Source organism: Trachemys scripta, chromosome 9 (genome assembly GCF_013100865.1).
Source record: "Trachemys scripta elegans isolate TJP31775 chromosome 9, CAS_Tse_1.0, whole genome shotgun sequence".
Classification (NCBI taxonomy): Eukaryota; Metazoa; Chordata; order Testudines; family Emydidae; genus Trachemys; species Trachemys scripta.
Window position 1 is genome coordinate 3,931,835 of NC_048306.1, and position 18,303 is coordinate 3,950,137.

The window sequence follows — 18,303 nt, forward strand, 5'->3', positions numbered from 1 at the left end:
TTACAAATGACAAACAGACCAAGAAATCTTTCTATCAGGACAGTTCAGAACTGGAATAGGCTTCCAAGGGAGGTTGTAGAATCCCCATCACTGGAGGTTTTTAAGAACAGGTTGGACAAACATTTGCCACGGATGGTCTAATTCTCCTCCATGAAATTTATGTAGTAAAACAAGCCTCATCTAAGGAGTAACAGAACAGCAGAGGAAGAATAATTTATGTGAGGCCACCATCCCATATAAGTATTTCCCACCCCATCCTCATTCCCACAGAAGACTGGACCATTTTTGCTCCAGTCCTGCCTTCATCCCCCTCAAATATTCATCTTTGAAAAGAGACCAAAGCATGGAAAATTTCCGCCTGAAAGACGGAAACTTACGAAAGTTGTAAGCAACTGAAAACAAGGTTAAAGGCTTATGCAACCTCAAAATCACAACAATTGCTGTTGCTACTGCTATGATTCATAGACTTTAAGGCCAGAAGGGACCACTAATCATCTAGTCTGACTTCCAGCATAATAGAATCTCACCCAATAATTTCTGCATCAAGCTGGTAAAGCTCGACTGAGATACGGCATATATTTTAGCAAGGCATCCAGTTTTGACTGTACAGACTTCCAGAGATAGGGAATCCATTGCCCCACTAGATTAAGTTGTTCCGGTGGTTAATTATCCCCACTTTTCAAAATATGTACCTTATTTCTATGTTTTATTACGTGCAGAAGTGTTGTTAAAGTGATTTATATTACAAAAGAAATGGCCTGAGGGGAACAGAGATAGTCATGCTGTCATGTTATTTGAGCATGTTTAAATAGCAGATAAAGATATTCGGTTACAAGATCTCCATGTTCTCCCCCCCCTGAAAATTCAGAACATACACAGCTCGATCCCAATTTATAATGTAGATTACAAGGAGTTGAAGTTACTTCTGGTTGGTTATTTAGAGATACTAGACATCAGAAGTTTGTTTTGTTTTCCTGACTAAGAAAGATACAGATAGCGTACGAACCCACTCCCTGACGTGGGTCACTTTGGTGCCAGATCAATGCAATTCCGATGATCAGACTGTCATTCCAACCATGCATAGTATCAGAGTGGCAGTTTAACAGAAAAATTCCAACAGCCACCATACATTTCATCCTCCATCTCAAGGACACTGCTGCTTCTTGCTACTAACATTTCATTATGGCAACTGTTCCAAAAGGTCAAAAACACAGCAGTACTTTACATTTGTTGGTCTCTTTTTTCAAACTTGAACGTCAAGGCTAACGGATTAGCAGCTTGACCCACAATGGTTTTTCCGAAGACCCAAAAGGGTTTGAGTTGAGGACACAGACAGCCGTTCAAAACAAGAAAGCGGCTGCTCACTACTACAAGCCCTTCGGCATGGCTGACTGGAAATGCTTGTTCCACAGATGTGACCTGGGAGCTAGTTTTGTTATGGGAATTTAGATTCTTTACAGTAACCCACTTGCCTCCTCAGTCAATAGAACTGCTGTTATCCGGATTATTTTACATTAGGCACAGGAAGATGCAAGGCTTGTTTTCTGCCAACCTTATTTTCATTTGAATTAGTTGACCTCTAGCCATTTCTATGAGGCAGCCTAAAGGAATTCCTACATAATCAAAATAAGAGCAAGGACCCATGGCAAGAACACCAAACTTCGGCAAGGGAGACCCTGCTTTTCAAATCTTACCCTGCACCACAGACACTACATATCTTTGGGCCAGGATTTTTTTCATTTTGGGTTCTGGACCAATTATGTCCAATCTAAGAACATGGGAATTCCAACCAAGTTTGAATGACAAGAAACATTCAGTTTTCCTTTCCAAATGGACTTGATTGGTTTTACTTATTTAGGCCAACATCTGTTAAAAAGGGCACCTACAGTTAAGCATTACAAGGTCATAATACAGGCAGGTAAGTGGTTGCAAGCTGTTGGCTGTTCAGCCAATTTTGAAAAATCAATCCATTCAGTTAGGCCAGGGGCGGGCAAACTTTTTGGCCTGAGGGCCGCATCGGGTTTCCAGAATTGTATGGAGGGCCAGTTAGCAGAGGCTGTACCTCCCCAAACAGCCAGGCATGGCCCGGCCCCGCCCCCTATCCAACCCCTCCTGCTTCTTGCCCCCTGACAGCCCCCCCGAGACTCCTGCCCCATCCAACCCCCCCCCCATTCCCTGTCCCCTGACTGCCCCCCACCACCTCATCCAACCCCTCCTCTCATTCCTGACTGCCCCCCCCGGACTCCTGCCCCCATTCAGCCCTGTTTTCCCCCCCCGACCCCTATCCACAGCCCCGCCCCCTGACCACCACCCTGAACTTCCCTGCCCTCTATCCAACCCCTCCTGTTGCCTGCTCCCTTACCGCGCTGCCTGGAGCACCGGTGGCTGGCGGCACTACAGCCGCGCCGCCCGGAGCACCAGAACAGGCAACCGGAGCCAGCCACGCTGCCACCGCACAGCACAGAGCACCAGGACAGGCAGCCGCGCCACCTGGCTGGAGCCAGCCACGCCACCACGCAGCAGAGCACTGGGTCAGGCCCCGGCTGTGCAGCTATGCTGCCCGGCAAGAACTTGCTGCCCCGCTGCCTAGAGCATTGCGCTGGCGGCAGAGTGAGCTGAGGCTGCAGGGGAGGGGCCGGGGGAGAACCTCCCGGGGCAGGAGCTCCGGGGCTGGGCAGGAGGGTCCCGCAGGCCGTAGTTTGCCCACCCCCGAGTTAGGCCCTTAAGTATGGGCTTAGGGGCTCGTCTTTAGTTAGCCAGGTTTGAGAGACTTGGCCTTAGATTTTAGCACAGTTTCCTACCATTTAGTGTACAGCAAATGTTTCCTCATCCATCACTGAAAGAGTTAAGGATGATCCGTCTCCTATAACAGTTCTTCCCCTGCTTCGTTATCAGCTCAAGTTCACATTGTTAAGAAGGACGATTCTTCTTCTTAGACCCTTAATTATCCTGAAGGTTAAAACTTCAGCGGGCATAAAATAAGGACTCTTGTTTAAGCACGTTCTCTTGTACTAAGGTTCGTACTTTGAAGATTCCAACTATATTATTTTTTTCCAAAGAGCACTGCAGCACCTCACATCATAAAAACAGGCGGACACACCTAACTGTGCTCCTGACAATAGGTGTGCCTGCACCAGGTTAACATGATAAATTGCACATACGTTTTCAGCTACAACACTGTTTTACAAGAAGTCTCATCGTTCATCTGAGGTGAAGCCGATGCTATTCTTCTGGTCCCCTTTTAGGGGCTTATCTATGGACTGGATTCAGTTTCGTGTCTGGCCCTGCATTTAGTAAGTCTGCAAGTCTAGACACTTCGGTTGTGTGTTCATCACCCCCTCCGTGCAGCAGCAGGTAGAGAGAGAAAACAGTGGAAACCTCAAAGGAGGTTATATGAGGGAAATGTTTAGCTGGAGCCCGTTTGTGCAATTTCACTTCAACTTTCTGACAATTTTAATGCCCCTTAACTTTTTTAAATCATCCAAATTCTGGTGTATTTTGAAAGCAAGGTGCTCCTGCCTCTTTAGTGTTTTAGAAGTACACACAGTAACTCCCTTATATGTTTAATAAGTAGAAATAGGTAAGTTAAATAAAAATTGTACCCGTTCCAAGTTCTGAGCAGACATACAAGGTATTCACAGAAAAATCCATGCACATTCAAACAGTGACTGAATGGAAGTCCTGGAAAAAAGGTCTGAGGAACTTTAAAATAAATGGAATCAGCATTTAGGGACACCCTGCTCCAAAGAATCACCAAAAGCAGTGGAATAAAATTTGATATAATAATTTAAAAAATAAATAAATAATAATTTAAAAAAAAAATCAACAGATCTTCTCTGCCTAATCCATCAGAATATGATTGTTTGCATGATCTGGGCTCCAGCTCGTGTGTCCAAAGCAGGCATTAGAGATATAAGTGTTGGAGCCAGAGGATCCCCCAGCTCCGTTACCCAAACATCCCAGGAGAGGCCCAAGGGGCTTCTCTGGTCTCCAACCAGAGAGGGGCTCGCCAATGGAAAGCTCTCTCACAAGAAAGCTGTCTCCTAATGAGCGTGACAAGTAGAAAGCTCTTGTATTACCAGACTGGTTCAGTAGATTAACTGGCATGGCAGCTAGAAGCAAATTCCACACATTTGAGGCGATCTGGACCTCTTTTGTGGATTGTTCGATCAACAGAAGACGAGACAGCGACGTACCCAGGAATTCTATCGGTGAGCCTCGGTGAAGTGGGGCTGGGACAGGTGTACATTGATTTCTTTGATGTACAAGAGTTTTCTGGCTCTGGATGGTATTTCCTCCATTTGACACACTATACCTGAAGTGACGTCTTTCTTTTGTTTTCCTATGACTTTTATCTGCTCCTACTTAGATCAGCCTGAAGAGACACTACACTGCATTTCATGTGGACTATAATACAAATGACAACTCCCACACAGGAACACTTATTAACGAGAGCTGCCATTTAGTGTCAGTTTGGCAGCAATATCAGTTCTTCCTCTACTTCCTTCTCGATTCAAGTTCACATAGTTAAGATGGGTGATCATTCTTAGATCCTTAATTATCCTGAAGGTTAAAACATCAGTGGGCATAAAATAAGGACCCAATTCATTTCACCTGTGACCCACCTCCTACTTGAATCCAGGTCTCCATATGTAAGAGTAGTGTATTTTACTCACTGCTCTGCTTAGCCCTGATGACTACGTTCAACGAGTACAAATCCTTTTAGCTCTTACCACACTGGGCGAGTGTCAGCATTCATGTAGATCAATGCTTAGAGACATGCATTTGTGATGATACATTTTGCAGAGACACAGCAACAAAACTAACTGTGGTCTACATTTATAGCACATTGGATTTTATAAAAATGAATCAGACAGAAAGATATATCACTATGGGAAACTAACAGCCATAATCAGCAGATATTTTTATTACACGTGATTGCAAAACAAGCAATGTTCTAACCTCACCACCACGAGTCATGAGTCATGATCTTCCCAAGTCAATAATGAAAGACACAGTGCAAGTAGACTGCATATAAAGGAACATGGAGATTATTTTAAGTTTTATCAAAATGACAGCAAATTCCAAACTCCAGTACTTACCATCAAACTTTTTGTAACGGGAACTAAACGTTGTCTGTAGGTGATTGCTAAATTCCACTACAGCATTTCTGAAGTCGTGTTTACTCTGCTGACTGTACTTCTCTTCCATTTCTTGAGAACAACACGTGTAACCTTGTGGACATACTTTCAAATGGTCACCTGAAAAATTAAGAGTAAATAATTTAAAGTTCCATAAAGAATATTTAAAAGAGACACAAGAAAGTTGCTATGTAACAGGCTATAATGTGCGCGCACACGCACACCCCAAGCCTAGACTCCTTATTCTGCAATACCAGTTAAAACTATTGGGATTTTGAATCAATTAAGCACACAGGATCAAGTCCTTACCCATGAAAACACACTTTGGAGAAACTCAGCAGTACCCATGTGAAGACCCTAATTTTGTCCATTGTTGAGTATGCTACAAAGCCTGTCCTCAGTTTTTATTTATTCAGCACATAAATTGAGTTAATCCGCAGCAATTAATTTTAGACAGTAATTTACACCAAAATGACCTCTCTATATAGACAGACACACACACACACACACACACACACAGATTTCAATTGCTACTTTCAGTTCATTCAGTTAAAAAAAAGGCACGGATACAGCACTGACCACCAGTGTATATTGGAACCCCCATGTTCTCAGAGTTAAGACTGCCCAGGGTTTTAAAACACAGAGTAGTTTGACTATATGCTTTGGCCAACCCATTAAGTTTCCCACCCCACTGATATTACACAATTTGCTAGCATCACCGTAGGTAAGGGCATGACAACAACACTGTGACAGAAATCACAGCTAGAAGTTTGCTCAGTCTTCAGAGCCATATAGCAACTTCTATCTCCCTTAACCTCATTCTAAAATTTAAATAGCTTTTTTCCTTGTTCCATTTTGTTAGTTCAGAACTAATTCAATAATAGAAGGCAATCGATACCTCCCTCTCTCCAGCAACAGTTTCTAAAGCCTATTGCAACCTTTGATATTCACCCCTGTGACCAGCTCATGTGTTTTTCCAGGAATTTAAATAGCCAGCTAACACTTTTTTCAATTATATTACAACCACAAGATACTTAATACTTAAAACATTATTGCTTGCAGTAGGGAATCCGTTTAAAAGGTCTGCAGAACTTCAGGGACAGACTAAGACGGCCAGATGTTTTCCCATGTGATCAGCAAGTTGAGTGCTTGAAATGTCAACTAACAGCCAAATGTTGTTCTCAGCGAATTTCGGCCAACTGACTCGTTTTTCGAGTGTATCTGAGCACAGAATCTGGCCCTGTATAATTAACGGTTAAAGATGACATCCTCACACTTTGTAAGATTTCATACAATTTTAGTGGTTTTAGTAAATTGCTTCTTTTCTATAGCTTCATGGACCAAGATACCAGCTTCATATTGTGCTCTGTCACTCCACCTTACACAAATGTAACAGGATGTGGTTGAAGCAACCTGGGATGTGGCATCCAGGAATACTGAAGTGTGGGAATCTCTAGAAAAGGTTGTAGAGGTGATCAGATCAACCCATCACCATGGGAAATTCAGACTTTTAAATACATTAAGTCACCCTCTCTCTTTAGTTCAGAGTTCTGATTGCACACTGAAGAGCAGCGCTGTAACTCTCCGGTCTGGGTGCTACAGGCGTGAACTGAAGGAATTTTAGTTCACATTAACGTAGTTCGCAGCACTTTGGTGGACATTGCTATTCACGCCCCACTAGTCCGAACATCAGGGCAGCGTAGACACAGCCTTAGGGTCAGTCTCCCCTGATTTTTGGCTTAAGGCATCAGATGGAAAAGAAAAGAAGACAACTTTCTAGCGTCAGACTGCAAGTCGGAACACGGCACAGGCTGACAGAAACCTTAAGTCAAGGTTCATTAGAGAGGCTTATAAAGTTATGTTAATCATGGCTGCCATGTTTGCATTATTGTCTGACTACGTGGCCTCTAAAATAGGCCTGGGGATTAAGCATTGCGTTTTCTGTGGTCCTAACCATTTACAGCGGGGAAAAACAGCTCATCTGTTAAAACATTAAAAAACGTTAAAAAATGAATTACGTATGCTCAACGCAGAATGGAACTGGCACATCCTTGGCTGACACAAACTCTTCTTCATTTTATGTTCCTTTTGCCAGCATCTGACAATGTTTATATGAAATTTATCTAACTGTGGGCAATTTGGGTCATCTTTCCTGCCAGCCTAAGTGTGTTAACGTCTCCCTTTCAGACAGTTATAAAATGCCTTTTTAAATAAATATCATCCTTAGGAATCTCTTTTCCTAAATCTATTTTTCTTTTGCACTGCAGGGTTTGTTTGTTTGTTTTCTTTGGCATTATAGGAGTCCTTGGCCAACCGATAATTCTGCAGCAAATGATCTATTGCACAACACTGCTTACCAAGCTTGAATTATGGAAAGCCCAGGGTCTTGTTAGTACAGGAAGCTATGTTGCTAAGAGTCAGTTTTCAGGAAACAAACTTTACTAGCCTTATTCAGGAATCTTTCCTCTACTTGTTTCCATATACAACTTTCACCGATTTGACAGGGCCAAGGGTACCTTCCGTGGTAAATATTCCATTAAAAGAAAAATAAATGGTGAATGCTAAACTACAGTGAAAGAACAGTATGAGCGAACAGTCTTTATTTACTTGCTCCCCCATTTGCAGCTCTCTCTCAACGTACAGGAACTGAATTTAAAGGTTTTGCATGTCAGTCACTTTTCCAAAAATGGTGGTTAGGCATATGCAGGATTTTCAGACTCCGGCCCCACTCTTCCCCCCCATGCCTCTTTTGGGGGGAAGGGATAGCTCAGTGGTTTGAGCATTGGCCTGCTAAACCCAGGCTTGTGAGTTCAATCCTTGAGGGGGCCACTTAGGGATCTGGGGCAAAATCAGTACTTGGTCCTGCTAGTGAAGGCAGGGGCTGGACTCAATGACCTTTCAGGGTCCCTTCCAGTTCTATGAGATAGGTATATCTCCATATATTATTATTATTTTTATTATATAATTTAGGAACATACTTAATTTCCAAACAAGGTATAATTTGCTGAAGCATTTCACAATTAGACCTGTCTTGAAAAGTGCAGGTAGAGCTATATAAACAAATATCAGCTTGAATGTTGCACTGTATTGAGGTGTGAAACTCCGGCTAACCATACAATATATTGGCACAAAAAACATTTAACAGGTTAAAACAGCAATACAGTGATGGGACAGAACAAACATAATACTAAAAGATGTGATTGGGAACTTCTAAATATATCTGTCTTATTAATACACAAAGAACAAAATAACGCTAGGGGTTGTTTGTTTTGCCACAGATACTGCTGTTATGCCATTTAGAGCTAATAAAAACAACGAAAATCAATTTTTCAATTTCTGCAATTTAAACGTTTCATTTCAAAGTGTTCAAAATGGTCCCATTTTTCATTTATTTTAATTTTTTATTATTTAAAAACAATTCAGAAGCAGTATTGAAAAAGTCTTATCGACATTTTCTTTACTGAATTATGGTCAACAAAAAATGTCAATACATTTCCAAGATATTTTCAACTTTAATTGGGGGGGGGGGGGGGGGAAGGAGCACCAATGTTTTTGTTTAAAATTTTTCATTTTAAAAAAGCCATTTTGCAAGTAAACTGGCAAATGCTGATCAGTTCTAATATTCATTCAATGAAGCAGTTTTGGATCCTTTTATGAAATTACAAGTATTATAATGCTACTTTTTAAAATGTCCTTTTCCATCATCTTATTCTATTTTGCATTTCAGAATATTTTAATCAGAAATACTATTCTCTTCAGCACCAGGTATAATATGAAAATACTTTTGTGATCACTTTTGTCTCAGACTTGCAAATGGTGTCACAACAGCACATGTGCAAATTTAAATAATAACAACTTCTTTGTTAGGGTTCACAGAGTTTTGATTTATTACTTGGTTCATCATTACCAAATCATGCTCCCAACCTAAACTCAGACAGTCAAAAATGACCGACCAGCAATCTAATTATAGAAGATATTTCTCAGCCATGTCAGCACTATGCAATCTTGGCTTATGACCAGATATCAGGTCTGTCTGGAGCCTGGGAGATCCCAAAATTAAGTGTTAATGCAGGGGAGGATACAGCCTCTTACTCCATGGTATAGAAAAATACTTTGAGATTGGGTGCTGTTTTTCCAAACAGTAGTATTCTGTCAAAAGGGAAGTGAGACTCAAAGATTTTGAGCTATTGTTGTAATGTTGAAAGTCTAGGTTTAGAATCTCCATGTTCCAAATTCAAGTACATTTTCACATTCTTGCTTCCTGCTGTCCTAACAAGAGCATTCAGGAGGAATTTCATTCCGACGCATTTTGGGTAAATCAGCCATTAAAGCATGGGGCATGCCTTACTTCTGGAAACAAATGGCTACAAATACAGTTGCTGTTAGGCATTCACCTGTGATTTATGTTCACACAAATTCATTTCTGGGGAAAGAAACTGAGGGGAGTGGAGACAAAGTGCACATATACAAAACATGGGAATACTATATGGTTTTCCTGGGAGTCCATACAATTTTTAGTTCTACTTCTCACACCAATCAGGGCTAAAAAGCCACATTTATAGCCACTAAACAACTCTTTTGTAGATCGGACACTGAAAACAATGTATTGGTAAACAAAAGGTGTCACGTGGAACTGTATTAAAATTGTTGTTGCATGCAATGTAATTAAAATACGAAGCTCGGAAAAGCTATAGGCAGAGGTAATACGTAATGTGGACTAGTCAGAGCTGCCTACAGGAGATTTAAGTACAGATCAGATGAGGGATCACTTGTGATGTGGGAAATTAAAATGGTTACTTCATGAAAGCAAAATTAATGAACCATACCAACTTTTCGATGCACTTATATCAAGAAAAAATGGACAAATATATGTACATTGCCTGTTAAGACCCAAATTAATAAAGATGAGTATTGATTTCATATACTATGGCTGAAGCACATTCTGCAGTAATCCCTTCTAAGTTAACACTCAGCAAACAAGACCTAGGTAAGAGAACACTTCGTGTTGTATGCGGTTTTAAGTTAAACCTCTTTGCGCTTTTTATTATTTTATTTTTACTATCCTACAATACTTTCCCTGCAGTCACACAGTTCTGCAGTGGCTTCCATTCAAATTAAATGTCCCAAGCAATACAACAAAATGCATGACAATAACCACTTTGGTTAATTGTATTGCAAAATCAATTTAAGAAATAAGTTACAACACGTTTGCACTATAGTTACTGTCACATGGACTTTTTATATATATATTTTCCATATGGAATTGCTTGCATCCTTCATATCGGTTTATATGATGGACTGGAATGGCTAACGAAGGCTTCCTTGGGGGCTAATTAGCAACGTAGCTGTTCAAAACGTGTATTTTTATATTACTCAAGTTAAAGTCAAGTGGCAGAGTTTAGAATATTGCCTATTCTTACACCCAAGAGAAAGCTCAGAAAATGAAAGTCAAATAAACGTAGGCTTTAAACAATTACAAAAGTACTACATTTAGGTAATGCTATAATGGTGCCACACACTACATAGATTTTTGCAGCGTGTTGGAAAACTTGGTCCTTCAATTTAATTAACTTGCTATTGAAACCCACAAAAGGGCCCCTAAAAACAGCTCCCTTCACCAAAATCTGGATTGACAGGCTAGGCTGCTATCCAAACTATCCTGCCTTTTATTTCCAGTCCAGTTTTTGTTTCTGATCAGTGGGAAGGCTGCTTTGGCACACTCACCTGAGACCAGACTGTTCGGCAAAAGAAGCTATAAAGCTGCCAGGCAACCTAAGTTTTCAGGGTCTGGTTAATTAGGCTCTTCGACTGGACACAATTCCCGTTTGAAACAGCTGTTCCACTGTAACAGGTTAGTTAAGTATCCAGGAGACAATATTGTTCCAGGACCGGGCAGAGCCAGTATTTCAGACCCATAATATTGTCCGTCTCTCTCCTCTAACACAGCGGTTTTCAAACGTCTTAGGCTGCGTACCCCTTTCTAAATAACGTAGTCTACCGTGTACCCCCAATTAGCAGAGGTGACATGTGGGGGGCATGTGGGGTCACCTTCCCTCCCCAGATTTCTGTCAGGGTTTATCTCAGAGGTGCAATAAAATTACCGGGGGACATGAAGTCCTGATGGGGCCCCTCTGTATGGCAGGAAAAGCAGTCAGGGCTCAGTGCAGGTGGTCTCGGCTGCCAGGGTCAGACCTTAAGGAAAATGGCACCCTGGCAAACTTGTATTTTGGCACCCCCAGGCTCCCTCTGCTTCCACGGGCTCCTTCCATTACCCCCGGGCCCTGCCACCTCCCCAGGCGCCCCCACCATCACCTCCAGGCCCAGTTGCCTCCCCCCGGTGCTTAAGTTGTAATGAAAGAGGTGCCAGGGCTCAAGGTATACACATACCGCCACCCTTACTTCTGTGCTGCTGCTGGTGGCAGCGCGGCCTTCAGAGCTGGGTGGCCAGCACCTCTGGGCTCCCGGCCAGCAGACGCTGCTCTCCAGCCACCTTGGAACACAAATTTAAGCGCTGCCTCCCCCCAGCCCCCCATTGCCCCAAGCTCCCTTTCATGTCCTCACACGCCAGGCCTCACACCCCTGCTCCTTACCTCTTGACTATGGTGCCCTGGGCAGTCACCCACCTGGTCCACCCATAAGGCCAGCCCTGGATCCTCTTGTCCTGCCTGACAGAGCCAGCACTAGCATGGATCTTTCCACTCCCCTGCCAACCCTGGCCTGTCAGTCATTAAAGGATTTTTCTCCCATATCCCCTTGCGGAGAGTGGAGGTACCCCACAGGTACCCGTATCCTAGTATGAAAACCACAGCTCTACACATATCAGCTTGTATCACTGCTCAGAGAATTATCACTTCGTCTAAAATCAACTATCAAAAGAATCCAGGACTGTCATGCTGGACTCTAATCCAATTTCACGCTAAGCTTGTGTTCTAATTATCACCAAATATTAGGCTTCCACTCATCCTAGATAACTGACATATTACAAATCTGAAGATGGCAAAACACATTAGAAAAACAATACCCTTCTTCTCTCTCTCACCCTAGAATGACAGGAATGAGAGGAATCAAGAAAACCTGGACTCCTATAATACATGCTCCGACACTGATCTGCTGAGAGACTTTGGACACATCACTAAAGCCAGACATTTTAGTGTCCCCTGAATTTTATCGATGCCAATTTTGGGGGACTGACCTTGAAGCATTTGGGGTCTTTGAAGTGCCGAGCATCTTCCCTGGATTTGGAATACCATGTCTGATTTGAACCACCACCTCACTACCATGGTAATTTGGATAGTTTTACCCAGTGAAACTTACCTGAAGCAGGTTTCAGAGTAGCAGCCGTGTTAGTCTGTATCCGCAAAAAGAACAGGGGTACTTGTGGCACCTTAGAGACTAACAAATTTATTAGAGCATTAGCTTTCGTGGACTACAGCCCACTTCTTCGTTATGCATCCGAAGAAGTGGGCTGTAGTCCACGAAAGCTTATGCTCTAATAAATTTGTTAGTCTCTAAGGTGCCACAAGTACTCCTGTTCTTTTTACCTGAAGCAGCCTCTTCAATAGGCAACACCCCTTTCTCCCCTTGTCCAGACTGACCCCAAAGCTTCCAGTACAAGCGGTTCATATGTTAAAGGACACCTTTACCAAGCCACGGATTTCTATCCATTGAACGACTACTGTATATTCCTTGCACACAGATACATCAGTCTCCCTTTCTTTATACAAAAAATATTAATTTTTAATAGTACATATAAATCCAAACACAAAGGTGGCAAAAGATACACCTCAGCTGCTCATCGTTAGCTTTTCTGCTCTGTGAGGCCCCAAGTCAGCAAATGATTTATGCATGTGCGGAACCTTAAGCTATTGACTTTAATGGGACTAATTTCCATGGTTAAAATTAGGCCTCTGTTTAAAAACCTTGCTGCATCAGGGCTCAGTTCTCTGCTCTCCCTATAACTGTGCTCTTGTTCAGTTATTTGCACAGGCCAACTGGCTCAGTAAGTACCTACAAACAGTCAGCTTGCAAAGCTAAAACAGACGTGTTATTAGATCGGATTTGAAAAAGAGATGCAATCCTCACTTCTCTCAGGAACTCAGCAGAAGCAATTCCCAAGCAGTCCACACATGCTGAGGTCTAATTACGTTTGCATGATATGCTAATAAGCTCACTGACAGAAGGGCCCCACAAGCTTAAGAGGGCAATCAGATTGTCCCCTCTTTGGGAGACAAATTAGCGACCTGACAAAGAAACACACTGCTCTGATTATCTTCCTAGCCCCTTCTTGTTCTTCCTCTCTGTGAGCATCCCCTTTGTTCCTTCCCCCGCCCTCCCCCCACTCTTTCTCTAAGCCATATTCCACTCTGTCCTTTAAAAGAAGAGTCACCCTTTTGTGCATCAAATGATCACCACGTCATCAAATTCCTCTTTTGCACACAGAGTCACGCGTGCTCCCCCACCCCGTGCGGAGATGCACTGCTAACAGCATTGCTGGTATTTCAGTCCAACACCAACATGCTTTTTCCCCTCTGTTTAGAACGCTTTGTGGCCACTCGAGAATGGCCAAAGACAACTTGCATGGAAGTGGCAGCTCACCGCTATTTCTTCCATTCCTGATCTCTTTCAATGCATCATTGTTACGGAGACACTACACCAGCACGTTCATCTGAGAGCTATGCTGAATACACAGCCGATGGGTCTCCACTGCACAACATGGTACACCTCGCTCACAGCCGAATCCTCTGCTGCTATGAATCAGTTCTGACGAGGGGCAGTTCACACCAGCTGATAATTCCAGGGTTATATATGATTTTACTGTGGGCTCCCTAACCCTTCTCTTCTCCCTTTCCTAGCTAATCGGTCGTTTTTAAGACAAAACACGCCCCGTGCAATTGATTCAGGGAGTTTATCATTAGGGCTGTTCATCAAATCATTGGTTTACTGGGGCTCCCCCCCCCCCATCCTTTCTTTGTTTAAAAAATAATAATAAAACCAAGTGCAGCCTATAACATGTCCCATTCAATTAGCAGCCTCTGTGTATTTGTTTGCTTTATTAATGTGTAAGCTGCTGGTTTGTACCATTAATCAAAATACTTTTCATTTCTTTTCGCCGATTACCCAGATGCCACATGACAATTCCCCAGACACATTCAAGCCAGTAATATTGAAATGACTTTCTGCAGACACGCCAAGCAGTTAAAACATACCCTTTGATGCCAAAACCAAAGGCCTTTCAGCCTTGCTTAACAATGGTGAACTATGGTCAGTCATGCTTTACTGCAACTGTTAACGCGGCTGCTAATTTACCTTGCAGTCCTGGAGAACTGCAGTGTATACAATGCTCCAGTGACACATCTCCCTTCAACACAACAAGCAATCCTAATTATTTCCGTAGTGTGTACCTACAGCTACTAAAAATACCCTACACAACCAAGGTCTGTCTGGCTTTTATTTTTCTATTTTGCTTTGTTGACAGCTTTGGGTCCAAGAATTTACTACCAGGAGGGTTAAACAACAAGAGAGATTTATATCCATGTGTATGTTAAGCCAAACGCACATTAGGAACCTAAATTCTGTTCTGGAAAGAGCAATTTAGGATGAAGAGAAAATCCTTCCTGCCCACTCACTGAAGGCCAAAATCCCATTGCAAAGTTCATTTTATAGCCCCTTAGCCCTGCCAATGCACACGGCATGTACCCATGCCAGCAGTCCCCACTAAAGTCAAAGCTAACCACTTGAGCAGGGTGAAGTTACAGGCCCTCAGTCAGAGACAAACCAGCAGGGAATTCACCCTCGTCTGCAGCCCAGCTCTCCACTTCACAAACAACAGCCCCTGCATCACCTCAGCTTTCATTAGCATTGACAATTAACACTGGACTGGCTTTCTCTACTACAAATGTTCTATAGCAGGAACTATTCTAAAGCGGACTATACGAACTACAGTTCTCAGTCTCACTTTGAGACTTCCGGCGAAAGCTGCCCCAGGCAACCCGCATAAGGCACTATGCGCAGCGTGCGCCCCAGCTAAGGTAGGAATGTGAATTGGCGGCTAGCTAATGTAATACTGACTGTTTTAAAAGGCTCCAGAGGCCATCCTGGCAATTACAGGCCAGCAAATCTACCTTCAGTGCCAGGCAAATTGGTTGAAACTATAGTAAAGAATAGAATTATCTGACACGCAGAAGAACATGATTTGTTGGGGGAAAGTAAACACGTCTTTTGTAAAGGGAACTCATGCCTCACCAATCTATTGGAATTCTTTGAGGGGGTCAACAAGCATGTGGACAAGGGTAATCCAGGGGATACAGTGCACTCGGAGTTTCAGAAAGCCTTTGACAAAGTCCCTCATCAAAGGCTCTTAAGCCAAAGTAGGCAATCGTGGGACAAGAGGGAAGGTCCTCTCATGGATCAGTAACTGGTTAAAAGACAGGAAACAAAAGGGTAGGAATAAATGGTCGGTTTTCAGAATGGAGAGAGGTAAAGAGTGGGGTCCCCCAAAAGATCTATAGTGGGACCAGTGCTGTTCAACATATTCATAAATGATCTGGAAAAAGGGGTAAACAGTGTGGTGGCAAAATGTGCAAATGAAAAAAAATTACTCAAGATCGTTGAGTCCAAAGCTGACTGCAAAGAGTTACAAAAGGGTCTCACAAAACTGGGTGGGTGGGCAACAAAATGGCAGATGAAATTCAATGCTGATAAATGCAAAGTAATGCACATTGGAAAACATCATCCTAATTATACATACAAAATGAGGAGGTCCAAATTAGCTGTTACCACTCAAGAAAGATCTTGGAGCCATCGTGGATAGTTCTCTGAAAACATCTGCTCAATGTGCAGCACAGTCAAAAATGCTAACAACGTTAGGAACCATTAGGAAAGGGACAGAATATATACTAATGCCACTATATAAATCCATGGTACACTCACACCTTGAATACTGCACGCAGCTCTGATCATCTCATCTCAAAAATTATATATTAGAATTGAGGAAAAGTATAGAGAAGGGCAAGAAAAATTATCAGAGTAGGGACCAGTTCCATATGAGGAGAACTGAAATGGTTTTGTAATCAGAGATTAAGATAAATGCCTTTTTTGGTTTGTTCTTACAAATCCAAACTATCGATCTGTCCCTACCAGACTGACCATTATATTTCATTGACCCCCGGAGATATTCTTATAAGTAAAATTGCTGCTGAATGAAATTTGCCACTGACTTAGGGAGCCTACCACAGAAGAGGTACAAACAGAAATAAGACACATAATATCGAGGTTAATTTGGGTTTCATTCCCAACACAGCCAAGTTAGCTTTGGGTAGGAAAAACACAAGTGTTTAGTTTAACACATTACTAATGACGGAGAAAAGTGGAAAAAATACTGAAAGCTGGTATTTAAAGATTTGTTTAAGCAAATCTAAAGGAGAATTCAAGTAAAACTGTCACTGCAATCCAACACATTTAACCAAAGCGCTTGGACTGAGAAAATTACAAGCTAGTACTACCTTGGCTTTGCAGAACTCACCATCCATCATGGTCAAAATGAGTTAGCTTCCCATTTCCCTGTGAGAACAGGTATGACTGGCTATTTGGTTTGACAGTTTGAAATCAAAGACCCAATATACCGTGCACTTTATTCTTCAACTCAATAAGAACTTGCATCTCAAAAGATTGTTACAGAGTATTAGTAAAAACAGAAACCTATTTTCAAAAGCCATATCTGATTTCAGATTCAAGTGTATATATTTCTATCTAATCTCCTGCATTTTATTTTTATACTTATTGTTCTGCTCCCCAAATGAAACTATAAATGAAAATTTAAGAAGGGATAGAGAGCTCTCATTATCTTTTACAGGTTTTTTTAAAGATCTTGCATAGTTAAAAGCTACAGTCCTGGGAAATATACTGTCAGTTTTGTATTTTCTCAGTACAACAATCATTTCTTTTGCAATAGGGGGCAAAATACTGTAAGATCTTACACCCTTGATAAATATGTTACAATAAGGTGCTCTTTCATTTCAAGACAGATGATATTGACTCAGTTAGTGGAACACCAATGTAAACCAGAGATGAGATTAAAGTAGTTTCATGCCTGACAACATCAAAAGAGATAACCAGGACACAAAGACCTGGACATACAAATAGAACAATAGAAGAGTGAATTCTAGGTGATTAGAACTTCTGAACATTCTCCATCTGTTATGGTAGCTGCAATACTAAAACAACGTTCTGCATTGTGTAACTAAAAGCGTCTTCCTTATCCCAGTTATGGCTAGATCAGAATATTGTTAACTGCCACTGAAACCTATGAAGTAAAATCTGCAGTGTCAAGTGAAAACACACAGAAAGAAGATTTTGTCCCTATCACTGCTGAATTTGAAAGACATCAAAGAGCTTTCACAATGTACCTCTGAATACAAATCTAACCTGGGATGTGTTACGGAATGGATAATTCACATAAAAAAATTGTATGTTGGATTTCACTCATCTCCCATGTACAGTGGATGGAGACAGACAGAGCTCACAACAAAAGTTACATACCCAGGATTATTTTGGGAGGCAGGAGTGTTTCCATTCTTCTCCCATGAGCCACTCACTGGCAGAAGTTCAGTGTGAAAATCGAAGACAAACTGTTGGTCAGTAAATCTGGCAACGTGTGAAAGAATGTCTCCAAAATGCCCAAGAGCATATATAATGGCATGTCCACACATGAAGTTATTACAGAACCACTATTACAGAAGAGCTGTTCTTGAGTAACTCCATATATGGAAAAACAACAAGGAGTCTAGCACCTTACAGACTAACAAATTTATTTGGACATAAGCTTTCTTGGGCTAAACCCCACTTTTTAGCCCACGAAAGCTTATGCCCAAATAAATGGGTTAGTCTCTAAGGTGCCACAAGGACTCCTCGTCGTTTTTGCTGATACAGATTAACACGGCTACCACTCTGAAACCTGTCTCCATATACGGACACAATTATTCCAGAATAAGTGTGCTTTGTTCCTGTTTGGCTTAACCTTCTTTGAAAGTGGAGTAAGCTAAACAGAAACAAGGCACTCATTCCATAATAAGAGAGTGTCCGCACAAGAAGATATTGAGGAATAGCTGTCACACTTTAATTTGATCTGAATTAATGTTCAAAGTTTAGACAAGCCCTAAATCAG

The 18,303-nt window shown here is 41.9% G+C and overlaps 1 protein-coding gene across 1 annotated transcript in view; it reads right to left on the reverse strand.

Moving 5' to 3' along the window:
* GPC4 (glypican 4) overlaps positions 1-18,303 on the reverse strand; it is a 113,042-nt gene that overhangs the window by 52,003 nt on the left and 42,736 nt on the right. The window contains exon 2 of the mRNA XM_034780784.1: positions 5,103-5,261. Within this exon, the coding sequence (XP_034636675.1) occupies positions 5,103-5,261 (159 nt within the window). The remainder of the gene's footprint in view (positions 1-5,102; positions 5,262-18,303) is intronic.